The sequence below is a fragment of the Alexandromys fortis genome, unplaced genomic scaffold (assembly GCF_014885135.2).
Source record: "Alexandromys fortis isolate MF-2015 unplaced genomic scaffold, M_Fortis_MF-2015_v1.1 scaffold_157, whole genome shotgun sequence".
Taxonomy (NCBI): Eukaryota; Metazoa; Chordata; class Mammalia; order Rodentia; family Cricetidae; genus Alexandromys; species Alexandromys fortis.
This window is the reverse complement of record NW_026068041.1, coordinates 1,718,384-1,745,930: the sequence shown is the minus strand read 5'-3', so window position 1 is coordinate 1,745,930 and position 27,547 is coordinate 1,718,384. Positions and strand designations below refer to the sequence as shown.

The 27,547-nt window shown below is 54.7% G+C and overlaps 1 protein-coding gene across 5 annotated transcripts; it reads right to left on the bottom strand.

Moving 5' to 3' along the window:
- Positions 1-623: 623 nt before the first annotated feature.
- On the bottom strand, positions 624-26,556 carry Card10 (caspase recruitment domain family member 10). Of its 5 annotated transcripts, none has more exons than XM_050165713.1 (21): positions 26,360-26,556; positions 25,848-26,099; positions 25,152-25,289; positions 22,852-23,177; positions 19,162-19,353; positions 18,050-18,205; positions 17,095-17,220; positions 15,547-15,831; positions 14,403-14,528; positions 13,258-13,379; positions 12,407-12,435; positions 11,939-12,062; positions 6,077-6,236; positions 5,730-5,841; positions 5,067-5,310; positions 4,837-4,906; positions 3,981-4,074; positions 3,063-3,221; positions 2,833-2,951; positions 2,357-2,469; positions 624-1,698 (listed from the first exon to the last, which is right to left on the bottom strand). In XM_050165713.1, exons 1-21 carry the CDS (start codon positions 26,487-26,489, stop codon positions 1,461-1,463), a joined length of 3,315 nt encoding a protein of 1,104 aa, XP_050021670.1. In that variant the 5' UTR covers positions 26,490-26,556; the 3' UTR covers positions 624-1,460. The 5 variants fall into 5 exon arrangements, with proteins under 5 accessions (XP_050021670.1, XP_050021671.1, XP_050021672.1 ...); XM_050165714.1 differs by having other exon boundaries at positions 2,833-2,948; positions 26,360-26,555; XM_050165715.1 differs by having other exon boundaries at positions 13,258-13,373; positions 26,360-26,555.
- Between the last annotated feature and the right edge of the window lie 991 nt (positions 26,557-27,547).

Here is a 27,547-nt window from a genome sequence, read left to right as displayed (position 1 = left end):
GTTACCACAGCAAAGCCCTTAAAAAAGGAATCTCAGGGCAGGTGAGAAGGCTCGGCGGTAAAGCAGCCCACTGACTAGGCTGATGGCCCACGTTTGAGCCCCAGGACCCACATGACAAAAGGGGAGAAGTGGCTCCTGCAAGTGACACGATGCATGCACACTTGCTCCCGGATGCTCATGCAATGTACAGTTTTGTAAGTGAAATCCTAGCCCTCAAAGCCAGTCAGTCTGCCAGGACTGCTCCTCCTAGAGGTGACCATCCTCACTCTGCCGGAGCTCTGTCAGGGCCGTCCACACACCCACGATGAGCTCTGGGTCTCCTGGACAGCCTCCTTAAGCCACTCACTCCTGCTTGGCTTCAGTGACCTGCACCGGAGGACACTGTGGATGGGGCAGGGCAGGGCCGACGGCCCCCCACCTGGCACTGTAGCAGGTAAGGTGACTCCTGCACAGATGGCAGGCATTCTCTGGGAGGAGTCAAGGGTAATGTGACCCTGCCCACCAACCGAGCAAGCTGGCAGGGACCTGAAAGTTGGAATCTGCCAGCCATGGGGATGGAGAGAAGGGGAGGGGTGGGGCAGGGGCCCCAGGCCAGGGACAGAAGCAAGCAGAAGGCCACCGACTTCTATGACAAACTTTAATGACTCATTATATGCAGCTTGTGTGAACGGGCCTGGGAGTCACCCACAAGCCAAACATTCAGGCGGCCAGCCTAGCAGCACCACCACCCTGACCTCCTAGAGGCAGGTGGGGAACAGGAAGCTGGCCAAGAGAACATATCCTGGTGTGCTGCGCAGAACACACATTTGTTAGTGCCCTGTGTCACAGGGACGGTGTGACATTTACACACAAGGAGAGATGACACAGAGACATACAGGTTCAAGCAGACCAGGGCAGCCATAGTATCTCATGACAGTACACACGAAAACTGATGTGGACTGTGGCGGCCACATGATGGTGGCAGAGCAGGCTGAGGACCCCGGGGGCCTTGGGCACCCAGGTAGAGGGACAGAATCAGAGATCCATGAGGCCATTAGTGTGCAAAGTTGGACCACGGTGTGAGAACTCTATTCCAGGGCGCGTGTGGAAGGAGAGGGCCCAGGCACACACGTAAGGCCCACAAACGGAAACCTTGGGGTAAACACAGGGATACAGGGAGCCAGTGAGGAGACAGAGCAGCAAGTCAGGGGCAGGTGCAAGGTCTGCCCTGTGCACCCCCACAGCCTGTGCAAAACCAGTGGCTGACTCTGGTCAGAGTCCAGGACCAATGTCTCATGCTGGAGCGTCCATGGGACAAGGAAAGCCCCAACTGGGAAGTCTGACTCCACTGCAGACACAGCATCGCATCCACCAGCAGTCTCTCCAGTACAGGTGAAACCAGGCACGAATGGGGAGTGTCCAGGCACCGGGTGGAGGAGGCCCAGGCATCGGATGGAAGAGTCCTGGCCATAGGATGGTCCTCAGGCCTCACTGCTGCTGCCGCTGCCCCCTCGGCTGCTGCCTCGCTCCACCCACACAAGGCGAGCCTGTTCCTGCAAGATGCGGCCACGCACCACCTTGGCCAGCTCTTCTGCATGGCCCCATGCATGAGCAGGCACCTGCACCCAGGAACATGGCAGTCCCCAGAGCCATTGTTCTGAGCCCCGGCACTGACGAAGCAGCTCTGAATCCCGCCAGCCTGGACGGCCCAGCAGGCCCCTGCAGAGGAGGGCGGCAGTCAGAGCAGGTTGCACATGTGCACGTGCTCACACACACACATGTGCGCATACCATGATACATATATGACATATACACACAATACATATTATATGCACACATATATAAAAAATAATATATGACACACCAATACATGCTGATACACAATACACACAGCTACAACACACACAATTCAACAAAAGCACAATATACATATGACACATGATGTGTATATAATAAATAATGTATATTATATGTGGCAAGCCTGCTGTACACTTGGCATGAGGGCATGAGGGTTATACATATGACATATGACCTGCATAATACATAGACAAGATACACTTGAAAGCATGATATAAATAAATATAAATATATAATAAATAAATAATACACTGGGATACAATAATCTGGAATGTATACATACATGATACATATGATACACATGCAACGCACATATGATAACTTGCATATCTGAGATACATAGTACATACACCTATGATACATACATGCACATGATACACAAAATACAGACCTACCTGTGTTACAGAGCTAACCCTCTCTAATAAACATACATAACACAAGCATGCACACACAGATGGACAGGCAGGTGACAGAAAGCTGCAGACAGAGCTTCCACAGGCCCACTGTGGCCACCACTCACCTGATCTCACGGACATTCTTTTCAGTCACCTCCACATGAATGACGATGGGGTAGATCTCGCTCTGCACCAACTCCCGCACGCCCCGTGCACCCAGCTCCAACAGACAGTGCTTCTTCTCGGACACACAGATAGTTTACTCCTGGGACACCCCCCACACACACTGACCCACCCTGTCATCACCTCCCCGGAGAAAGTCCTGCTTCATCAGCAAAGGACCAAAGCAGACTGGAGACCCAGGGTCATGAGGGACCTGGATCTCAACTGCCACTCCCCCATCAGTCAGCAAGCAGGACAGTGGAAGATCAGAAATAGGGATGTTCAGGGAAGAAATACCAGTCCACACCTCAGAGTGACCACAAGAGTCATGGTCCCAACCCAGCCATGACAGGGAAGACACTGAAGAGCCCGAGAGATGGTGCAGATACTGGTTCTGGGTCCCAAATGGCATCCTAGCCTAGCACCCTGCAGTACCTACCTTCCCAACAGACTCCTGGATGGCGCGGATCCTGCTGCCCAGCCCGGGGGTAGCAGGCCAGGCCTTGGGGGCTCCGGGAGCTGAGGATGCGCACTGTTCCTCTCCAGAGAAACTTTCTGCTGAGAACAAGGACATGCAGGACAAGGGTCCATAGGCTCGGCCGTCCAGTGCCACCCAGGGCCCCCTCCACCCCACGCCAATCCACCCAACCACCCAGGTGGCAGACTCACCTGCAGGGCACACTTGGAAATCTAGCCTGGAGCTGGGCAGATCCAGCAGGTTGCGGATGAGCCGGGGTGCCAGGCACTCAGGCAGGAGCACCACAGGCCGTAGGGCAGACACCAACAGTGGCCGCACCAGACTGTAGGGTTTAAGGCTTCGCTCTAGCTCTGCAGAGGAGAGGGGCGTGGAAGACATGAGGAGCTCCACGGGATACTTAAAACCAACATCATCTTCTGCCACCTAGTTTCCCTTCCAGAGTCCTGCTGTGCTCACACAGATAGACAGACAGACAGACAGACAGACAGACACACACACACACACACAAGCTGGGACTCTTGCAGAAGGTGGCTTTCTGATCCTGTCTCAGATCTGCCCCCTACAGGCCACTTCCTGCTCAGCACTTAGGGAGAGGCTTCCAAAAGCCAACCCGATCACGTGACTCAATGCTTTCAATGTGCCGTGCCACTGGCTTCCCAACACATCCCAGGGCAAAGGCCACATCCTCCCAGTGGTGACATAAGTATTGCCTGAGGGCCTGGGTAGAATCCAGCCTCTGCCTGAGCTCTGCCCTTGTTTCAGCAGAAGCTCCCGTCAAGCCTTGGAGGCTCTGGTAGAAAGGGCCTCTGACAAAGTGTTCCCTAGCCTCTGCTGCCCCTCAGAAGTGCCTCTTCCTCATCCAGCTCCTCCCCAGCCCCTATTGCTGTGATAGGTGGTACAGATATTAACCCTCATCATATCACACACACACACACACACACACACACACACACACACACACACCTCTGCCCACCGGCTGCCTTCATTCAATCCATCCCACCATCAGGGGTCTTGTCCCTCAAGACTGTCCCCACCTCTAAACCAGCCTCTGCTCAGAGGCGCACTGGACACTTGAGCAGTGGGCTTGCTCCCCGTGCCCTCAGATTCACCTGAGCAGGGCTCTGCGGATAGCTGTTCGGGCGAGTCTCCTGCAGCGCCCCCTGCAGGCTTGGGCCTCACCAGCCCCAAGGCTCGTTTCTTCAGCTAGGAGCACAAGAAGGAAGATTGTCACACAAAGCACAGTCCATCCCAAGGAGGGTGCCCATCCCACAGGGGACACCCATCCTAAGGGGGCTCTTCCAAGCTCAATAGGTCCGCACATAAGTCTCCCCCCAGGCCCAGACCAGCCTAGCCCCTGGCTAGTTCCTCCAGTGGACTAGCAGCAAGACCTTGGGTAGGAAAATCAATGATACCCACACTATTTAGCTCAAGCCGGACAGCTATGGAGCAAGCACAGGGGGCAGGCACAAGGCTCCAGATATGTAGAGACTCCTAGACTCTGCTTGCTGTCCAGGAGGCAGGAAGAACAACCTCTGGTAGCAGCAGAGGCAACCCCGTGGCTACAGGCTCTTCAGTCTATCTGGTACACACACTCCCTGCCAACTCTCCAGCAAAGGGGTCTCCTGGGAACCTATTCAGGGAAACTCACTTTGCTATGGGCACAGGCGTGACCCGGCCCAGGGACTGAGCACATGGCTGTTCTCGGGCCCACAGTGTATGAGCCACACTCCTGAGCCCAGGGCACATCCCATTACAGTTCATCTCTCCACCGCCCTGCACGAGGAAACTAATGCCGTCTGTTTCCTGGGTGCCTAGTAGGTCAATCAAATACTGCTGACATCGTAAAGTAGCCCCACCCCTGCTCTTTCCTCAAGGATGCTAAGAATACTCAGCCTACCCCTCCCTCTGGACACCATCCTATTGGTCGGTCGTCAATGCCTCTTCCTGCCCGCCATCCCTGCTTACGTTGCTTCGAGGACTTCGGTGCCTGTTGGAGAGCAGGCATTTTTCCTGGCCTTCTAGAAGCTGCTGCGCCCTGCAGGAGGAAGTTAGGTCACACACTTGAAGAGAAAAACAAGCCCCGACTCCTCCTCCAACTCATCCTATCCCAGAAGGCAGTGAGGGAGTCCAGGGGAAAGAGGAATACATCCCCGCACCAGATCCCATGGGTCCCCATCCCAGGCCTCCAGTGTCACCTCTGATAATTGGGCACAGTGCCCCGATCCAGGTCCCGTAAGGTGAGGGGGTCAACCCGAGTGCAGAACCATTCCTGCCTCCGTTTGTATGCGGGGTCCACCAGCCGCAGGATCTCTTGGGCTTTCACACAAAGGGCGTGGGGGTCTGGCCGCTCGGGCAGGGAGAGGTTGGCTCGAATGTAGAAGGGCTCTGTACCCGGTCCCTTTGCCCAGGCATCCAGGGCCTCATGGAAGGACTGACAGGCTGAATTTGGGCAGGACAGGGAGGACACAGGAGGCGAGTGAGCCTAGGGACTGGTTTCCAGGAACCTCGCTGGCCAGTGATATAACCCTCTATAGGGCTGCAAGGACCATCTTCAAGTGGGGAGCTTAGGTGAAGACAAGTAAGGGATTTGCTCAGAGACCCCCAGTCCCTAACAAACAGTGCCAGAACTCAAAGCCAGATCTCTGGACTCTTAATGTGGAGCTGCTTTCATCGTTAGCGCCTAGCGAACACAGAGAAAGGACACGGGAACACACGAAAAGGAGGCCACAGCCCTGCGGGACACGTGAACTTCTGCATCCGCTGCTGGGCCCTTCTACTCCTACCCCCATCCTCGGCTGAAGAAGCCCCGAATGCCTGGGTCCCTGAGTCCAACAGGTCCACCCACAGGCCAGGCTTACCCTTTGAGTCCAGCAGGAAGGGGAGTGTAGAGCCCTGGTTCCAGGGCAAGGTCCTCTGCTGGGCCCCAGCTTCCAGGCCTGCCCCCTCCAGGCCAGTGCCTTCTGCCCTTGGCTGAACAACCCAAGCAGGGAGTGATTTTTAGGGATGTGGCTCTGTCAAGATGCTGTCTGTCGTCCCGCCCCACCTCCCACTCTACCGAAATAGATGCTAGTCACGGCAGGCTGAGGGCAGAGCAGTTCTACTTCCGCCAGTCCCCAGGAGCCCCGCCCATGGATGCTGCTCCACCAACCAATGTCTATCCTTTTTAGACAGGATTCTCGTCCCGACTCAGGGAGAGGGACCTCACCTCTTTCTGTTCTGTCCTGGCCGAACCAGGTCCCGACAGCACCCTTCGCACCACGGCCCCAGACCATCTGTCCCCAAGGACTGGCAGGCTATCTGGACTCTTATCCTGGGGCTCCAGGCCCCCAGAAGGACTCCAACCTGAGACTCGGATGGCCAGAGACCTTAGAGAGAGGGGAGGAACATGGGAAGAAGAGTCCAGTCAGGGCTGTAACACTGCCTGAAAAGCAGCCAGGATTCTGCTGCCTCAAACAGGCCACGAGTCTTACCCAGGGCCAGTGCCCTGAAGTGCCCTCACCTTTCCCCCCCTCCCCAGCCTGGTCGGTCAGTCATACTGCTGCTGCTCCAAAGCTCAAGTCAGACACAGCCTCTCCCTCCCAGACAAACCCACATACCCACCCGGCCCCACCCCTACCCCAGTTTCAAGCCTACTCCAGCAGCACCCCTGCCACGTTTTGCATTTTCTCTTTAGAACCCTTCAGGCCCAGACACCTGTGGAACCCAGCCTGTACCCCTAATTCCCAGACCGATGTCTAACACACCTAGGATGAAGAACCAGAGCCTTGTCTTGCTCACAGACCAAGGAGGGTGGCAGATTCGGAATCTAATCCGAAAGCAGCTGCAGAGGGTAGGAAGAAGCCCCAGGGGAAGATACATCTGGGTCCCCTCTCAGTGAGAGACAGCCGTACAGTGACAAATGAGAAGAGTCGGGGCTCCAGGGTGATGGGAGGCTTGGGCACAGAACACGGGATCTATAGGCAGTTCAATACCAACAGCAGCAGCAACAGAGGCAGCAAGATATTCCAGGTGCCCCACGTGCTCCCCACCAGCACCCCAGCTTTGTACTTTGATTACCAATTTAGAATCCCGAGCAATGCCGGGCGGTGGTGGCACACACCTTTAATCCCAACACTTGGAGGCAGAGGCAGGCAGATCTCTGTGTGTTCGAGGCCAGCCTGGTCTACAAGGATAGGCACCAAAAACTACAGAGAAACCCTGTCTCGAAAATCAAAAAGAATCCTGAGCAATGGCTCCCAGGAAAGTCAGCTGGAACCAGCCAACTGTCTGAGCCACAGGAAGGCATCTGTCCACCTGATACCTTGACACAATGGAGGCTACTGACTATGAACCCAAAGAAACGCTGGGATCACCACAAGGCAGAGTCCTGCCATCCCTGGGTGAGAACCGGTAGGGCTCAGACAAACTGGCCCCAAGTCTCTTCCACAAGGCTGAGGCTAGGCCAGTTGCAGAGGAGTGGCTTCTCCTCCAGCAGAGCCTATCCTACTTAACAGCATTGACACCTGTCCCCTCAGTCAAATCAGAAAGCCCATGGGGCCTGTCCTGTTTCGTGGAGGCCTAGAAAGGGGAACTCTGACACTTGTCCAACCATCAGTCAGAGCAAAATATTCTGGAAGACTCCACTAAGCGTGTCCAACTCATAGCAGCACACAGGCCACCCAGGACAGCAATCAGGACATCCCAACACAACGTCATAAATTACTTAAAACATTATGGGATTTTTTTCTGGCATTTTTTTGTAACCCGGTTGCACAGAGTGTAAACTATGTAGGTGACAAGCTCATCCTGACTCACAAGAATGAACCAGCTGCTCGTCCATGAAATGAGGATGCCAATAGTGTCCCTCTGCCCCGTGGGCGTGAGATGAAGGACAGACAAGGCAAGCAGCTGTGAAGCCACAGTAGGCTGAGGAAGTCTCCGGCCCAACCAATTCTGGTCTTAGCAGAACTGAATACAAAATGCAAGCCTGCCTCCTCTCAAGCAAATAGGACATACTCCATCTCTCTTAGACAGGGTCTCAGGTATCTCAGGCTGGCTCTCTATGTAGCTGAGGATGACCCTGAACTTCTGATCCTCCTGCCTCCACCTCCCAAGTGCTGGGATTACAGGTGTGCATCACCATATCTGGTTCACACTGTGCTGGGCTCTGTGCATGCAAGGCAAGTCCTTATGTTAGCAGAAGCCACAGTCCCAAGCCAGGACCATTGCCTCATGAGCCGTTGATTTCAGGTTCTTCCCAGCTTTTCTTACCAAGGTGTGAGGTCAGAAAAGCCAAGAGCGGAGAGTGCCATAGAGGGAAACAGTATGTGTCCCAGCCCTCAACGCCAGCTCATCCGACATGTCCAGCCACGAGTGGAAATGCAGCGTGCCCTCAGCACAGCATCAGCATCTATGTCCTTAAGACTGAAAGTGCTCAAGAAACTCTGGCCAGGCTGATGAAATGGCTCTGCAGGCAAAGGTGCCTGCTGTCAAGTCTGGTGGCCTCAGTTCCATTTCTGGAACCCACAAGATAAAAAAAAAATAATAATAATCCCACAAGTTGTCCTCTAACCTCCACGAATGCTCTATCGCACACACAACACACACACCTACACACATACAACACACACATGCGCATATCTACATACATACAACACATGTACATGTGTGCACGAGCACACGAATGCATGCACACACACACATGCATACATACACACACGCGCATACACACACATAAACACACATAATAAATAAGCAAAATATAGTAATAAAAAATACCTTGGCAACTTCCTGTCGTCAGACGGGACTGAGGACAATCCCATTGCCCCAATTTCCCCAACTGTTGCAAACCCAGACTACAGTTATCATTCACAACTGCACCAGAACAGCTGCTCTCAGATTCCTCCCGTGTCCCTGTGCACCCCACGACCTAAAGACTCAGGAACACTGTGGACAACCACCCCTCCCAGCGTCCCCAAAGGACCCTGTGACTTCTCTGACCTCTGCGAACAAGCAGCCTGCTCTGAGCACTTGGAGTTCTGGGAACGCCCTAGGGCTAGGTGGGAACAGTGCAGAGATCCTCTTGTTTGGAACCTTGGCAGATTCAGAGGAGGGGTGAGACCTGGAGAGACCAGTTGACCCTGACCCTGGCTGAGACTAAGGCACTGGGGCCTTGGAAGGACAGGGGCTCTCCAACTCCGAGAAGGGCTCCCAGCCCCACCCTGTGATGTCAGAGAACCTGCCATTTCTGCCAGCCATGAGTGGTAACAGCCTGTGAGTTACCAAGCACTGTGGGACAATCTCCAGGCTGTGGATGCAACTGATTTCCATCAGTCAGGAATCTGGGATGCTGAGGCTGAGGGCTCCTGATAACCCTCTGGGAGATAGCAACACCCACAACCATGTTAGAGATGTGGGAAATGTCGGGTACAAAGCAGTTACCACTTACCAACGGTGGCCCAAGCTGTGGGTAGTGGACGTGGACAAAGACTGTGTGTGGTCAGAAGGTTCTAGAGGTCTCTGGGACCACATGAGTGAGTATAGACAGGTGCAGGGTTCTGCTGAGAGATGGCAGACCAACTTTCTCTAACACCCTCTCGGTACCCAGCACCTCACACCATCCTTGGACTCCTCCCTGCCACCTCCCCCCCCCCACTGCCATCTATTGTCATCTTCTAGCTCTGTTCCACCCACCCCAGTGCCTGACTGCCTGCTGTCCCTGCCCTGCCCTGTCTGTGCCCTAACAGAGGAGCCGAGAGGCTGCAGGGATGACAGAACTATGTGTATGACGCCCAACACAAGCATCGCAGACAGAAGGCAGGTGTGCTCAAACTACACCAGCCTCCGGTGGCTTTGGACTTAGAACAATTCCTAAGCGGGTTCTGGCCTTGGGAGATATCTCAGTAAATAAAGTGCTTGCTGCATAAGCAGCAGGACCTGGGTTGGGATGCCTAGTACCCACATGAAAGCCGGGCACAGCACTGGGGAAGCAGAGGCAGAAGGATCCCGAGAGCTTACCGGGTAGCAGCTGGTCTAGGCGAAACAGTGAGCCCCAAGGGCAGGGAATTAAGGTAGACAGCCATGCAGAAAGTCACTAATGTCAACTCTGGTCACCACACCTGCACACCCATGACAGCACACCCATGCATGCATACACTCCCACAGGCCACGTTTGCTTGTGTGCATGCGTACATGTTCACACTCGTACATACACGTGTACACACACACACACACACACACACACACACACACACACAGGCTCTCCAAAGCCATAGCAGTAGCTAGAATACCCAAGAGTAAGCCAGGTTCTGTTCAAATCAGGAACCGTGAAAACAACAACAACAACAAAAAAGGACCTGAGAGAGAGAGGCCCTGTCGTGAATTCACACCACACAGGAGACTGAGGCGCTCAGAAATTAAGCGGCCTGCCCAAGCTCCCAGGGTAGCATTAAACAGCAAGATCTGAACTCAAGTCTCGAGGTGCAAAGCCTGCTCTCCCCCACTTTAGTCCCATCCTGGGACCCTAGTGGTCACCCTGGCCTAGAGGAGTTAGGGAAGGGCCTGTCCCCCTTCCTCTTTCAGCCACCCCTGAGTCCAGCTCAGTCTGTATTCTTCCTTCAACTCCTGCCTTCCCAGAACAGCAGGGGCAGCAGGGGTGACCCTAGTGATTACAGACAACCCAAGCCCAGGATGGGTGAACCAGAGCCTTGCTCCCGGTCCTGCATCCTGGCGCCCCCTGGACGACAGCCAGAAGCCACTGCAAGCCAGGCTGGAGGAAGGGCCACAGCAGGCAGGAAGGGAGGGACCTCCGCCCCTTCCCCCATAAGCACATCCTGCACCAGCTGAGACAATGACACACTGGGCCCACTGCGGGGATTGGGACTGCAAGAGGAGCAGGGGGTGGCGGTAGGTGGGTGGGGTGCTGGAGGCTTGGCCAAGCTGCCTCTAGGAGGCAGAAGGCCTCTGGTCCTGCTCTGTCTTGATCTGTCTGACTTGAGATTCATTTCCCTGCCCCGAACCCCATGTCACACTGACTGGCATTCAGTGTTTCCTAAGGCCATCCCAGAACCTGAGTGTGACGGGGTCCCTGAAGATGGCCCTTTTACTTTTCTGCTCTATGATCCTGGACAAATTCATTAATGCCTCAGAGTTTTATATTTTATGAAACAGGGACACAGCACCTAAACCAGACAGTGATGGCACATGCCTTTACTTCCAGCACTTGGGAGGTAGAGGCAGGTGAAATCTCTGTGAGTTTGAGGCCAGCCAGGTCTACACAGCAAGTTCCAGAACAGTCCAGGCTATACAGAGAAACCCTGTCTCGAAAAACACAAATAAAACACAACAAAGCAAACAACAAAAAACACCTAGTCCCAGGAGTGCGGCAGCTAGCAGCTGCCCTGGCACTCACCAGCAGCCAAACCCTCCCAGGCATCTAATTCACACAAGCCAAAATCCACATGTCCTCGGCCTGAGTCATGGAGCCCGTTGGGACTCATCTGGCCTGACCTTTCACCTTCCATCTCCCCTTCTTCCCTTCAGTTCACTGACTCCAGGCCCTTCCCTGGCCAACCTTTCCTTACTTTCCCCAGTAGCTCTGAGTTCAAAGGGCATGTGGCCCTGGGGAGGTAGAGGAGGGGCTCCTTCCCCCATGGACAGAGTGGGTCATTGTCAGGGCATCCTGCCCTAATGTTTTGTAACTTCTGGTTCGGGTTTGTGGCCACAACAGCTACGGGAGCTCCCGTGGTGGCCCCAGCCCTGGCCATCCTAAGTGGCTCGGTGGCTCAGCTGGGTACTGCCCACAGAGTTCAGGGCAGGGATGACTAGCAAGGAGGAAGCTGGAGTGAGGGTGGCATGAGCAGCAAATACTGGGCCCGGCAGAGCTCTCACATGAGCCAGAAGTTTCCAGACGCCCACATGCAGAAGAGATCATTGTTGCCTTCAGCCGTGTAAGGAAACTGAGGCCCGGGGAGATGCGAGCAGCTGGGGCTCACAGAGCACAGAATCCCAGAGTTGCCGTGTTTGAAGACCCTCTGCAGCCATGTGGTGACATGCAAACCCTACTCCACCATCCTGGAGAACTGCCTACCTATTGAGGAGGTCCAGGCCACAGCCCCGGGCCAGGAGGCCTTCCGGCTTTCCCAAAGGCCACACACTGTCAGAGGAGGAGGATGAAGAGAGGCCGGGAGACCAGGGCTTAAGGGTCACACTCCCTAGAAAGGAAGAGGAAGGTCAGGAGTTTGGAAAACAGAGACGGTCAAAGACAGCGAAAGGGGCCTTGGCAGGCTAGTGGCCCCAGGAGCATAGCTCTGGGTCAGGGCCACAGGGGGAGGCTCCAGTTTCCTAGAGGAGGAAGAGGTGGGAAGGAAATGAGGGGCCCCACATGGCACACCCAGGAGCAGGTGTGCAAGCCAGACCCTAATCCTTAGGAGCCTCCCACACAGCCTCTCTGCCTGGACAGGGGCACAGACAGGCCAGGGGGAAGGGAACACGCAGGTTCAGGCCAGTGGCAACAAACTCCCCCAAAGTAAACCTCCCCCAGGGCCCTGGGAGTTACCTGTGATATCCGACATGCTGCTAAAAGACCTGAATGAAGAGAAGACAGGGTGGCAGGTGAGGCCTGCACCACCCTGCCCTACGTCCTAACTTAGCCCCCCAGCAAACACTGATCATGCCCTAGGCCCAGAGCACCCAGCTACCCAGTCCCCTGAAGCCACAAGGCAAGGAGTTAACTATTTGATCCGCACCTGGCTTGTCCTTCGATGCCACCTCCCCTGACCTCTGACCCTGCCATCACCTTCCCCTGCTACCTTTGACCCTTGACTCCTACTTGTACTTCCTGGGTTAGAGCACCTTCCTCACACCCACCCCTTATGAGAGCAGGGTCACTTCACAGCAAGCCTGTGGGCACCACAGCCTCCCCCCTCCCCAGCCTCCCAACAGGAGGCCACTTAGAGGGGGAAGGTTGTAATGGGAAGAAGCAGGAGACAGGAAATCCCACATCCTGCTCTGGCTATTACGGATGTGGCCTGGGCTTTCTGACCTGCCTGCTACTGAAGCTGAGGCCTGGTTTTCTTGCTTTGAGTGCCCCGCCCCTGGAAACCTCTCCATCCCCAACCTAAGCCAAGTGGTTTCTAAGATACAGAATCTGAGCTCCCAGGCAGCCTGTGGTAACTTCCCCAGCCCAGTGCTGGGCTGCAGCTGAGCCCACTCTGCCCTTTGACCTTACCCTGACCTGACTTGGTTCCTCTTTGGACCTCATTGATTCTAGAGCTCTGATGGCCACAAGGCAGCCAAGTGAGGGGACCGTTGGTCCTGCCTGACTTGCAGCTGAACTCAAAGGTTGTAGCTGTTCAGGACCCAGCAACCCTTCCTCAGGAGGGACCTACCGCTGCTCGCTTCAGTTACCTCTTAGGGGGCTCTGGGTCCTCTTCGCGCTGCCTGCGGAGAATGGAGCCGGCACTGGGTGGAAAGGGCAGGATGGAGAGTCGGTTGATCTCCTTCTCGCTGTCTGTGGCTTCTTCCTGAAACTCCAGAATAAGACCTGTCACCTCCAGCCCACCTATCCCCGCCTTCAGCTCACTAGTAAGACCTGGGGCCCACACATACAAGACAGCAGTGTACGAGGGCCCCACACACCTGTGGGCTCTGGGAGAGGCTTAGGCAGCAAAGTGCCTGTTGAGCAAGCCCGGGGACTTGATATAAAAGCCAGGCATAATGGCGCACACACTTGTAACCCCAAGGGTGGGGAGGCAAAGATAGAAGGATCTGTGTATTGCTAGTAGCCTAGCTAATCTGAGAGCTTCGGGTCCCAGTCAGAGTCTGTCTCAAAAACAAACAAACAATTAAATAAATAGATAGATAGATAGATAGATAGATAAAGTTTTTTTTTAAAGGAGGGGTGTGGAGAGGTGGCTCAGTGGTTAAGATCACTAACTGTTCTTCCAGAGGACTCAGGTTCAATTCCCAGCACCCACATGGCAACTCACAACTGCCTATAACTCCACTTCCAAGGGACCCAACATAAAATGCACATAAAAAAAATAAATTTTAAAAAGAGAGAGAGTAAGGGCCAACGAGATTGCTCAATGGTTAAGAGATTCTATTGCTCTCAGAAGACCTAAGTTCCAATCCAATCTGGGCACTAAGTTGTGGGACATCCACAACTACCTGTAATTGTACCTTGAAAGGGACCAGACATTTCTGGCGTCTGAGAGCACCCGTACCCACACATAGATATGCACACATACATATAAATAATAGAATAATAAAATAATTTAAAAAACAATAGGGCAGATGGCTCTTCAAGATCAACACCTGAGGTTGACCTCCAATCCTCATATCCACGCACACACGTACCTGCGCACACACAAACATGCAGAAACACCTGCACATAGAAACACACACAGGGAGGGGGAAAGAGGTTCTTAGCCTCCCTGGGCCTTAATGTGCTTGACCATGACATGCAACAGTTGGCAAACTGGAGACAGTGTGCATCTTGGCAATATAGAAAAGGCCCAGGCTTCCCTTGTTTGGGGCAGGTGACAGCTTACCGAGGTATGGGCCTCAGATCCCCCGGCTTCTCCTGCAGCTTCGGGGCCTCCGGGCGGGGATGGGAACTCACTGAGGCTCCAGGTACTGCTGAGGTTGGAGCACAGGGAATGCGAAGAGGCACAGGCCTGCCAGAGGAGGAGGGAGGATGTGAGCAGAGCTGAGCCCAGGCTGGCCACGGTCAGGACACCTGCCACATGCCAGGCAGAGGAAAGATCTGGGCACAGGGTGTCAGATCTGGGCCTTCATGCAGTCCATGCCTCAAAGTGGGAGAGACCGAAAGCCAGCAGAGGAACAAAATCACCCCCAAAGGCGAGCGCAAGAGAAGGAATGTGCCCTGGGCACAGAGCACAAGCCCCACCCTGCCTGGCGTTCAATGCTTTCCAGGCGAAGTAGGACCTGAGCTGAGGACTCAGGTCACTGGAGTTACGAACAGGTGCAGTTGAGGAGGAAGATGGGGCAGAAGCACGAGCAAGGTTCCTGAGGACCATGACAGATTCCAGGATTTGCAATACTGAGACCCATGGGACCTGGCTAAGGGGGTGGAGAGGCCCAACCTACTGGGCCTGGGAAGCAGAACTGGTGGTCTGTTTTTACTTCAGCGTAAAAGCCACCGAGGTTCTGACACATGAGAGATCACACACTCATGCGTCTTCCTTCTACTCCTCCAGGCCATGAGCTCACCACAAGTGACCAAAAACAGGAAACAGCAGAGCTCCTGGCAGAGCCCAAAGGCCACTCTCTGATTCTCCAAGGGTCCAAGCCCCTGACTGTGATGTCCAGCAGACCCCTGACCCGCTCCGGGCCCCGCACTATGAAAGGCTTGAGACAGCTGGTCTCTCGTGGAACTTCAAGGTCTAGGCGAGACTAGCCTCGCTGCCTCTGAGGGTCCTGCGGCAACCAGGCTCACAGCGCAGTAGCAGAAACCCAGGGGCCAGCCCACCTCTCAGCTGCCAGCTACTGTTAATCTCAACCACATTCCCACCCAGCTGAGGTCCTCGACTCAGACCTCACAGGTTCCCAGCCCTGGCCCAGAGCTCGCCGCAGAAGCCCAGCCTTAAGCCAGCACATTTTTCCCCATGAAGCAAGGTTCCCCAAGTCCACGGCACCCCAGCCCCAGAACACTATGCTGCTGCCCACACTCACCTTAAGAGAGGAGCCCCCCTGCGTCCTCTGCAGCTGCGCCTCCAGCATTGCCTTGGCCCCCTCCAGGCTGGTGACCGTGGTGAGCAGCTCATCCCGCTCTGCCTCCAGTCCCCGCACCTGTTTGCGGTACTGATCCTTCTCAATGAGGCTCTGGGAGTACTGCAGCTGGATCCGGTCTCGGCTCTGGATTGCCTGGAGAGAGCAGGACAGCCAGCCTCTGAGGGAGGCACGCTGGCTCAGTGGGCTGGATGAAAGGAGAATGGTGCTGTCGCCTGTGGGCACTTCCTGTATGGGGGGCCTGGGCTTAGCATCAATTCATTCGTCTATACGGAGACTGACTAAGAGGAATGATCGCTGGCCTCACTTACAGGTGGAAAAACAACACCATCAGGGCTATGGGTAGCTCTAGCTAGAAAGGCCGGAGTCCTTAAAAGGCTTCCAAGCCAGGCAGTGGTGGCACATGCCTTTGATCCCAGCACTCAGGAGGCAGGGGCAAGCAGATCTCTGAGTTTGAGGTCAGCATAGTCTACTCTACAGCCAGGGCTACAAAGAGAAACCCTGTCTCAGATAAAAAAAAAAAAAATGCTTCCAAGAGACCCACTGTGCACCTAACTTTAACCACAGCACTTGGGTCCCTACAGGAGCCAGTAATCCATCCCAGCCTGGTGCAGCCAATGCTCTGTCCTCCCATGAAGATAAGTCCTCAAGAGCTAGGTCCAGGCCCAGACTTGCCCACAGTGCTTCTGGGGAAACTAGAACCAAAGGCTTGGGGGCTGGGTAGCATAGTGGCCCCAAAAGCACCAGAATCACAATGGCAGGAATGACACCCCAAACCTACATTCTAGAGACTCCCAGGGGATTCAGAGAGCCATTCTAACACAAGTGGTAGGACAAAAGCCTCCCACCCCGCCCACAAGGAGGGGGGGCCTCCCACATAGTGGACAGGGGCATAAAGGAACTGGTTTGAAGCCGCCCTGCAGCCCTCACAGGAGACAGACCGCCTGTGATGCCAGGAACACAAAGCCAAAACCTTGGGGAATTTCTCCATCAGCAAATATTTGCAGGTCCCTCCTCCAGGCTGAGAACTGAGATTCAGGAGGATCCTGGAGGGCAGGGGAGGCTCAGGGTCTAAGGCGGGTCTCTAAGTGCTCCTAGGAAAAGGCAGAACTCCCGGCTGCAACGCAAGGACCCCTGGGTGATTGACCAAGGGTCTGAGCCCAGCTCCAGTGCCGCCTGCCCAAGTGATCATCAGCAAGGCCCACCCTCTCTGGGTCCTGGGCCATGAGAGAATGGGAGCAGAGTCTCTGGGGGACTGTGAGGCCCATACTGGACCAGTGGCCATCAGAGGCATATGTTTCATAATCCAGCAAACTTGCCTGGGTATATATGAGGATGCTTACCTGTCTCCCTGGCCTGCCAACCTCATCTCAATTCGCCAGTGCACTTTTAATGTCTCTTCCTGCAATGCCGGTCCTGCCTCTGTCTCCTCCTCCCTAAATCAGAACCAGCGGTAGGAGGAGGGATGCCACCCAGCGAGCCGCTGCTCACCTGGTCCCGCTCTTTCTCAATCTCCTCCAGCTGGGCCAGCACAGTGGCCATACGGTGCTTATAGAGATCACAGTCCTTCAGCAGCGTTCGGTGTTTGAGCCGCAGATCTTCCATCTCTTGCAGGTACTACAGGCAAGGCAGGTGGGCCTGGCTCAGAACCCCAGAAACCCAGGAACAAGTGCCCACCGCTGTGGGGGGGATATCCTCAGACATTGTCTTTGTCTTGCTGGGCCTCAACTGCCTAGCTCATAAAGTGGGTTTGATGATTCCAACAGCGTCCTCCATGCCGTGGTCTCCCCCGGAAACTTCAGCCCACACCCCCTTACTCTTCTCAGCTTCTTTCCCAGCATTGCCTTGGGCTCTCAGGTGTGCACTCTGTATACCTACCTGTCTGTTAGAAACACCCTCTACAGGAGTGGGAGCCTTGGAGCTGAAGGTTTATTTTTTATCTTATTTTTAAGTATGTGTATATGTAGGGTTGGGGGGATTTGTGCACATGAGTATAGACAGCAGCAGAGGACAAACCAAGGCAACCGACAGAAGATACCTTGGAGCCCTCGGGAGCAACCTGACATAGGCGCTCAGAACTGAACTTCAGTCTGAAGCCAGGTTCCTTTGTTTGCGAGGCAAGTACTCTACCACTGAGCTCAATCCCCAAACCCTGTGGGCTTTCATTTTTTTTTATTTAAGATTTATTTCCTTTATTTAAGATTTATTTCTTCATCCTAGGGAGTCTTAGATGTGTTTTCTAATGACCCTGCAAAGCCTAAAACGGCCCTACTGACACACAAGGATGGATGCGTGTGGATTAACGAGCCCAGTGCCTGCTGAAGACACCAATGCAAGGCGACCAGGGTACATGAGCAATGCCTGGCAGTATCCTCCTCCTAGACCAGGGCATTAGCAGAAGGTGGTGAAGCAGGGTGGGAGTGGGGAGGTGGGCAGTAGTGCCTACCTTGTCCCGCAGTTCCTCCGCCCACTGTAGCTCGCCTTGCACGGCATGCAGCTTCTGACACAGCTCCTGCCTGCTGTCCTGCGCCTCCCTCCAGTCATGCTCCAGGATGTCCAGCAGGATGCGCTCAGAGCCTGCAGGCCCTTGCCGGCACACCTCCTGCCAGGTGAAGAGGGCACCTCAACCCCAAGCCCTCCAACCCCACCCTTGGGCATACAGGGAGACACACAACCCTCAACACTCCGAATCAACCAAGACTTGGCACCTAGACCTCAGGTTCTGTATGTGGAGAGTGGGTGGCTCCTCTGGCCCCATTGGCCTCCAGGAGACATGTGTAGCTCAGGGAGGAGAATGGATGAGGGTGTGTTCCGAGCTGAGTCAGGGCCATGGCTGCTAACACGACCCTAGCCTGCTCCCACTTGCTCTAGTCCCATACCTAGACCTATCCCTAGCCCTCTGACTTCAGGCTTTCACAGGGCTGGCTGGCCCTGAATCCAAGATCCAGACCCTAGGCCCACATCTGGTCAAGCACCCCCAAACACACAAAATAAATAATGTTCTTTCCTCTTTCGGTGTAGAACAATAGCCAGTCCACACTGTCGCTGCCATCACGGACACTGAGCAAGTCCTGGGGTCACCCAAACCTAGGGACTGTCTCAGCCACTTCAGGGTCCGAGACTCTGTCACAAATTCCTGAAGAGCCAGGAGTGGTGGCCCAGGTCTATAATCCCAGCACTCAGGAGGCACAGGCTGGCCAGCCTGGGCTACAGAAGCAGTTCTAGAGCAGCCAGGACTAGAGTGAGCCCAGGTCAAAACAGCAGGAGAAACTAGGTCAGGTTCTGGATTTGATCTCTAATATCACATTTTAAAAGAGAAACTGGGACCCCTCTCTCTAGGAAAATGCTCACATATACCCAAGGGTACAATTTTATGGGGCTCGGATACCTCTGGGGATTGGCTACAGACCCCAGATTGAACCCCCAGGGAGTGCAGTATGCTAAGGCCTAGAGCTTCAGGTGAGAAGTGAGCCCTCTCTCAGCCTCTGGTTCCAGAAGGACAGTGGGCAGCAGAGGCTGGCTTCTGGCTGACCCACATCCCCAGCACCAGGGTCCTACCTGCTGAAGGCCTTCCTGGAGCTCCTGCAGTGACGCCGTCAGCCGCTGGTTCTCTGCACGGAGCTCGGAGAGCAGCTCGGCACCATCTGGCTCCCTCTCCTTGTCTTCAGCCCCAGGCAGTGGCCCCCGGGCCCTCCGCAGCAGTGTACACTCTTCTTCCAGCCGGCTGACTTTGAGCTTCAGTTGATCCACCTGAGGCCCAAGACATGAATCAGCCTGGATGGGACCCACTGGAAACCACCCCCAAGGTGTCCCCAGTTCCCTGAGAAGCCTAGGCAGGGGTTCTGCCTGAGATTCAGTTCTGAAGAGGAGCCAGGGTGGCAAACATGGCAGCAACAGGGAGGAGGGAAGGGGAAAAGCCAAGACATCCTCCCAGGGACAGTCGTGAAAAGATGTCCTGCATATAACACACAATTTGACCAACGACAGTGTGGCAGAAGGGGATGGAAGGGGGACAGGGTCTGGTCCCAGCTCTGCCTGAACTGAGAGTGGCCCTGAGCAAGTCAAGGCCTCTAGCTGTGCCTCCCTGAATCTCCTTTCTAGACCAGGAGAAGAAAAACTGATGGGCCTGAGGGCCTCACCCCAGCCCAGATCCCACCCACGCAGCCCCCCCATACACACAGGGGAGTTGGAGGGGGCTCAGAAAATTCTTCACAAAGGAACTGTGTGCGGTGGCACATGCCCATAATCTCAGCTCTCAGCAGGCTGAAGCAGGAGGACTGCCAGAAGTTTAAGGCCAGCCTGGGCTAATATTAAATTCTTAATCAGTCTGGGCTACATAGTGAGACCGTGTCTTCAAACAAAGAAAAAGAGGAAAGAAATTCTTTACAGAGAAGTTTTCTCCAAGAGATGAGCTTGCTGGTTCATGCCCAACTCCCCCACATCCAGACATAGGCTTCAGTGTTGACTGCCTGTGCGGTGCCAACCCAAGCAAGTCCCTCATCCCCCTCTCAGCCTCAGCTTTATCATCAGCACGGTGGGCCCCTCCCCTCCCCCTGCCTTCCAGAGCTGTTGAGAACTGAGGAAGACAATGACGGGGCAAAGAAGGCTGTGAGGCAACCACCAGTGAGGCACAGCCATTGTGGGGCTGCTAGAAAGAAAGCCAAGAGGCCTGGCCTGTCACCAGCTCAGTGTGGGAAGCCAGAGCCTTTGGCCTGGGAGCTGGGTGGGGGTGGTCAGCTGGGGATGCCTGGCCCGAGGTCTACCACGCATGGTCAGTTTGCTGGAGTATAGTGTTCTTGTTCCAGGGGATGTTTGCCAAATGCGTGTGGGTTCTGGGGTGGCCAAGCTGAGGGAAGAGGAGCAACAGGTGCAGACCATCAGTGAGGTCGCTGGGGTGAGAGGAGGGAAGAGGACAAAGACCTCTGGTGAAGTTCTCAAGAGAACCAATGCCTGGTGTCCTGGGAGAGTCCTGGTTAAAAATGACTGCTGGTCCTCCAGGCCTCGGAGCCCAGAACAGCACATACATACACACCCCAGGCTGGAGCTGGGTGGGCGGCTCCTCAAATGAACAGCACTCTCCTCCTCCGCAGACTCAGAAAGCCTTGACCCCCGCATTCCTTTCCACTCACAAAACATGCTTTGTGACCCAGAGGAGAAAGACAGCGGGTTTCAAGGGCTGGCCTGGCCACACCCTTCACAGCAAACCGCAAATGCACACCCAGGTTCCTGCCTGACCCTCGGGCCAGCCGGCTTCCCCAGTGAGCTCAGAACACAGGTCAGCCAGCCGAGCCCCGGGAAACCCGGATGCCTTTAATCCCAGTGTACAAACTCCTGAGCACGAAATTACAGCGTTCACTCCTTAAATTTATGTTGCTTAGAAATAACAGCTCATTAACTTTGCACCCTATAAAACACGGTATTAAATCAGCCACCGCAGACACCTGTCCGCGGCGGGAGGAGGCCAAGATGGGGGAGCCAGGCCCATTGGCAGCACTGAGAACTTCCACCTGCGAGGCCCCTTGAAATTCTAAGACAGGAAAAGCTCCCAGATGTGCAGGTGGATGAGGGGTGGGTTCCTCTGTTCCTCTCCTCCTCACCCTCTACCCATATCTGTGAGCGCAGCCGCTGAAGCACACGGTCCCATTTGTGAGCAAAGGACCCTTCCTCTGCATCTTTTCCAGCCACTGGCACAGCCCAGCAGTGCCCCTCCCCATGACACACACAGGACACCCCCCAGTCACCCACGTACAATCTGCTCCCGACTGCAAACACACCACCTGCACCTTAAGTGGGGACGCGGCCTCAGGAATCTCATCTAGGCTCCCCTCCCCAAAACACTGAGCTGGCCAATAAGCACACACCCAGACAATGGTGCCTCAGAGTCCCATGTGCTGTTCCCAACCCCCAGTTCTGATGTCATCACCACCAACACTGAAGCCAGGCTTGTGAGAGAGGGACTCCAAATACCAAGATCAGAAGCCACTGTAAACTAATTCCTGGAGGAGCCTGCTGTGTGCCCCTGGCACAGGAAGCCTTTGAGCCATATAATTCCTCAGTGCTTGGGCAACACATGGCGCTCATCAAACATGGCAGAAACTCCATTTGGAGTCTCAAACATAATAGAGGCGAATGAGAAAGGCACTCCATCTCTTGGCCTTTGACAGACCCTCAGTCTATGAGAGGCGACCTGGAGCTCCACTGGAGAGGACCCAATGGGAGTTCACTGGCCACAGACAGGCAACATGGCATCCCCAGGAGGAGGCCTGCTGAGGTACCAGGCAAGTGCAGTTCATTCTAGACTCTGAGTCCTTGGACACACCCTCTACCAGTGTGAGCCCCTGTGTCTGTACGGAGACAGGAACTTGAGCGTCGTGTGTTGTGAGGACAAGCCAGGCACAGAACCTGTGTTGGATGACTGCGATGATTGACAGGGCACAGGCTCAACGCTGCCCTTGGCAAGCATTCTCTGCATTTGACATTCCCAGCCTGCACCTCACTGAATCCTTACAGCCCAAAGTTTCATCACCTTGGCACTACTGACATTCTGAGCTGCATAAACCTGTTGCGGGGTTATCCTGGGCATGGTACCCATGCAGCAGCGTCTTTGGCCTCTACTTACTAAATGCTAATGGCATCGCTGTCCTACTTGTGACAACCAAAACTCTTCCTGGAGTGTAGGGGGACACTTCAGCACAGCTCTTCACAGACTGTAGGGGTACACTTCAGCAAGCTCTTCCCGGAATGTAGGGGTACACTTCAGCACAGCTCTTCCCAAACTGTAGGGGTACACTTTAGCACAGCTCTTCCCGGAATATAGGGGTACACTCAGCACAGCGCTTGCCTAGTATGCACCAAGTTACCAGCACTACACACCAGGTAAGTGAGACGCCTGTGTCCTAGTATTTGGGAAGTGGAGGCAGGAGGATCAGAAGTTTAAGGCTCTCATTTGCTACATATCAAGCTTGAGATCAACTCAGGATACTACAGACCCTGTCTCAAAATAATAACAATAATAGTAATAATAACCTTAGTCCCAGAATGGCCACATGCTTTGTGGGGGTGCCTCCCTGAGTACCGAACCAGTCATAACATAACGAGACACGAACACAAAGCAGTCAAAGAACTAACTCTCAGTCAAAACTGGGTGGATGACGGCTCTGAAGCATATACTGATGACCATGTTACCACCTTTTTGCTGTTCAAACGTCTCCCTTCGCTACCCAAACCCACCGCCTCCCCAGGGCCTACCGCCAGCTGCAGGTCCCGGCTGCGCAGCACAGCTGAGTTCTTCTCCTCGCTGAGTTGAGCCAGGCGCATGGCAATCATGTAGTTCTCGTCCTTGAGCCGCAGCAGCTCCAGGCTGCCGGCCTCCCAGTCCTCACGCAGCCGCTGGCAGCGTTCCTGTGCCTGTTGCTGCTCCCGCAGCCTCTGCTCCAGCCCTGCCCGCTCTTCTTCCAGTGCCCGGCCCCGGGCCTGGAGCTGCTGCTCTCGCTGTAGCTGGCTCTTTCGGGCTTCCCGAAGCCTCCGAACCTCAGTCATCAAGAACTGGGTCAGGCCCTCGGGCCCCTCCTCATCTGCCAGGACAAGAAAAAGAATATTCAGGAGGGTTGAATAAAACCAAGGGAGATGCTGGACTGCACAGAAAAACTCAAACCATAAAATCACTTCAGGGAAGATATTCTTGCTATTGTTAGACAAGGAAGTTCTTCCCAAATGAGGCACAAAATCCAGGAGTTAGAGAAAAATAAAGTGGAAAAATCTATATTAAAATAAAGTTTGTTTATTTGCTTGTTTATTTATTTTAAATCTCTGGCCAGGTGCACTGGTACATGCCTTTAAGCCCAGCACTAGCAAGGCAGAAGCAGGTGGATCTCTAAGATGGAGGCCAGCCTGGTTTATAGAGTTCCAGGACAGCCAGGGCTACACAAAGAAACTCTGTCTCAAAAAAACAAAACAAAACAAAAGTCTGAAGAGTGAAAAAAGTAACCAGGTTAAAGGGCAGTCAAAACTAAAGGAGGAGAAAGGTATACTGGGACTCAGAGCCTTAATACACAAAGACAACAAGAAAAGCAAACAACTAAATAAAACCAGAAGGAAAAAAAAACTAAACACGTTCCAGTCCACTAGCAATAACAGTTAATCCCAGGCCAGGCACTAGTGTTTGTTGGCGTCATTCTTCATACCAGACTCTGTATCAACTTATTTCAACCTAATAAGCACTACAAAATAATCACCGCTGGACCCATCTTGTTTACTCGCTGATCACTACATAGTAAGCTATGAACTACATCACTTAAGAAGATTAAAAACCTTGCTGGGGAGGTAGTGGCGCGTGCCTTTAATCCTAGCACTTGGTGGGCAGAGGCAGGTGAGTCTCTGAGTTCGAGGTCAGCCTGATCTACAGGGCATTACGCAGAGAAACCCTGTCTCAAAGGGAAAAACAAAAATAAAAACAAAAAAACCATAAGATACAACCCCAAAACATGATTTTTACATATCTGCCAGACAAAAATGTCTCAAGACCATGCTCGAGAGCGGTAAAGGTATAGCAAAGGGGACCCTACACTCTGCTGGGGGATGAGGGAGGCATGGTCATAAAACACTTAAAATGTACGCATTCTTTGAGAACGCCACTTCAGAAACTCCCCCCAGCCCAGGGTAGAGCTGCACAGAACTGCCCATGGGAGGATAAAATGTTACAAAACCAGAAACAACCTGGTTGTCCACCAGCAAGGAATCCCACAAATGAGTTTACGCTGCAGCTTCACCAATAGACATTGATGATGCTGTCACTTCAAACAAATGGGACCAACAATTCCAGAAAAAAAAAAAAAAACTACAACAACAAAAACCAAGATCCTGAACAAGACAGGCAGGCCACACCTGAGTGTGACGTCTAACTGCTCAGAAAAGAAGCCTCACCAACTGTCCCCCCCCCCAAAAAAAAAAACAAAAAAGGCACGAGGTGTGGGTGTGTAGTCAAAGCTGGCTTGCAGCTATGTAGCCTAGGCTGGCCTTGAACTTGGCCTCTGCCTCCCGAGAGTTGTTACAGACCAACACACCACACTGGAATTGAATTTCTTATTATTATGATATTTATTTATTTATTTATTTATTTATTTATTGGGGGACAGGAGAGAGCATGTATGTGGAGGTCAAAGACAACTTTCAGAAGGTGGTTCTCTCCTTCCGCCATGTGGGTCCTGGTGATTGAACTCAGGTGGCCAGGCCTACTGGCTTGCGTCCTTGCCCACTGAGCCATCTCACTGACTGGCAAATGTTTATACGAGAAACGCTAAGCTGTGTGTGCAAGTCATACCATTTGGGAAGATGCTTAGAGAGAAAGAGTCTTGCTAAGCACATGGACTCTGAACTCTGGATCCAGCCTACCCTCCGCCTACAGTGGGAGCCCTGAGTAAACTTCTGCAGTCTCTGCCTCAGTTTTTCTATCTGTCCAACAGGTATAGTGGGAGTAGGTCCTGATATGGCTAGGGTAAAGAAACCTCTGACCTGGCAGTGAGGCTGGGGCACCCACTGAGATTGCTCACCAAGGATCATAGAGCAGCGTTGGGCAGGTTCCTGGCCAGTGAGCAGCGTGAAGTGTTCTGGGTAATAGAATTCCAGGGCTTCCAGGAAGGCTTCGAAGCCCCTCTTGCCACGGCAGCGCAAGATGTCTATGAGGCGCCCTGAGGGCAAAGGTTGAAGTAGCGGGGTCAGGATGAAGGCTTCCCCAGTGCCCCTGCTCTCCAACACCACAATGCTCCAGGGCCCACGTTCCCCAGATTTTTGGACTGTGACACACACAGGGGCCTGTCCCAACACATCAGGAGCCAAACTCAGTCTTCTCCGGCTGGCAAAAAAAGACGTTCCCCACAGCACCTGCATTGCAGCTGATCCCAGCACCCTCTACACACACACAAACACACAAGCATCCATGCCTGTTTTCCCAGGCATTATTAAAATACCCTCAGTGGCTTAAGTTCCCTGAGACTCCTGGCTCCCTTTCCAGCTCTGGCCCAAGGACACCCAGTGTGAGCGAAGTCTCAGAAAATTGAGGCCAAACTTCAGCACTTGAGGAAAACTGATTCTCTTGCGGTGCGTTGCCACACAAATGGGACAGACAGGGAGAACCAGAGAGGTCAAAGAGCACAGTAAAGATTCCCACGAGGATCGCCATCCGCACCCGCAACCACATCCATCTATCTGGAGTGAGCCCAGGAAACCCCTGGCGGCGGCGGGCTCACCGGTGCGGTTGGCACGGCACGGGAAACGGTATGTGCTGAGCACCTCCTCCTCGTCCTGCTCGTCCAGGACGCGGCACTGGCGCAGATACGGCGTGAGCTTGGCCGGGTTCAGGGCGCGCGTCAGCCGGTGGCGGACGCCCTCGATCCGCTCCCACAGCGCGTCCTCCTCGGCCTCCGACCCCGAGCCGGCCCCCGCCTCTTCATCGGCCTCGCCTGCGTCCGCTCGGCCCTGCATTGTCGCGTCCTCGGAGTCTGCGAGCAACAGGCACAGTGGGCACGGAGCCGCGGCCACCGCACCTGGGCGTCGCCCGCGGGTCCCCGCGCTGTCCCGCTCTGTCCTCCCGGTTCCCCATGCTGCTGTGCCTGTAACCTCCCGGGTCCATGAGCTGTCCTGCCCACGTCCTCCCGTGTTCCCCAACTGTCCCGTCAACGTCCTTTCGGGTCCTCACGCTGTCCCGCCCGCGTCCCTCCCTATCCACGCTCCGTCCCGCCCTGGTCCTCTCCGCACTCACCGCGGGTGCCGCAACTTTCCTGGACTCCGGGCTGGGTGCTCGGCCGACGGCTCCGGCGGAGCGACGGGGCGGTGCCCTCGGGGTCATTGGCTCCGCCCCCGACCCGGCGGCCGCCCGGGCCTCCCCACATCGCCCGCGCCCCTCCGCGATCCGGCCGTGCTCCCGGCCGCTCTCCGAGCCGGCCGCGCCTCCCCACCCCCCACCCCACCCCGCTTCCTGTTTCCCGCCGGCTCTCCCGGCCTGTCCTGGCGGGGTCCCCGCGGCCCGCCTACACCTGCCCGGCCCCCGACGGGGCGGGGCCGCCACACGCAAGATCACACCCCTGCGCGCCACCGCCGCACACCTTGTCCTGGCCACGCGCAACAGCTGTCCGCACCCACCACACGCCGAACGCCAGGGTGCAGCCGGCTACCCGGAGCCCTGGACAGGACAAGTGTCCGCTGCGCTGCCCACACACGCCCTGCGGCAAACAGGTCATATCAACTCAGCCGGCTCTGGGTTCAGATCTCAGACGCAGGACCCCCCAGAACACCCACTTCAACCTGCATGGCATATCCACTCTTCCTGAAGTCACATTCCTGGGCATAATCCATGTCTATTTCTCAGGAAATGGCTGTAGAGTGTGGGACAGGGCCCTCAGAAGCCGGCAGAACTTTCACACTTGTTCATCTTCTGGGATAATAGCCTCACAGTGTTGGGCAGGACTTCAACCCGAGACAGGACACTCACATGCCTCTCCCCCCACTCCCCGAAACATCTTGTGTGCAAGCATTTGCAAGACCCTGATCAGCTGTGCGCCTCTGTAGTTCCATGTGGGAATCATTGCATCCTGTTCCCAGCTGGGCCTCTTATCGGCCAGTGACCACGACAAGGGCTTGCCCCTCCCAGTCTCAGTGTTCCCGAACATACTGTCAAGAGCTGGCGTCTTCCCGCAAGCTCAGGACAGTCTGTGTGGACCGCCGAGGGGTGGGGTTACGGGCAGCTTTTCCAGCTTTTCGACGGTGGGATCAGTCCCTGCAGGCATGCACACTGCACCTCCCTTCCTTGGGTGAAGATGATGGTACATGGAGATCTGGATGATTGTATTTCTCAATGGCTGTTTCTTCAGACTGTAGTCCAATGCTGGAGGAGGGCTTTGTGGTTAAAGACAACTATGTTTGAGATAAATGGCCTCAAAACTCCCCTCCA

Bases quoted from the DNA above. Each gene is read 5' to 3' on its own strand.
- Card10 (XM_050165713.1), bottom strand. From the start codon at position 26,489: ATGTGGGGAGGCCCGGGCGGCCGCCGGGTCGGGGGCGGAGCCAATGAC. The intron at 19,354-22,851 runs GTAGGCCCTGGG...CTTGGGCCTCAG, and splicing joins GCCGGGACCTGCAGCTGGCG to GTGGATCAACTGAAGCTCAA. The intron at 12,436-13,257 runs GTAACTGAAGCG...CTCTTCATTCAG, and splicing joins GACCCAGAGCCCCCTAAGAG to GTCTTTTAGCAGCATGTCGG.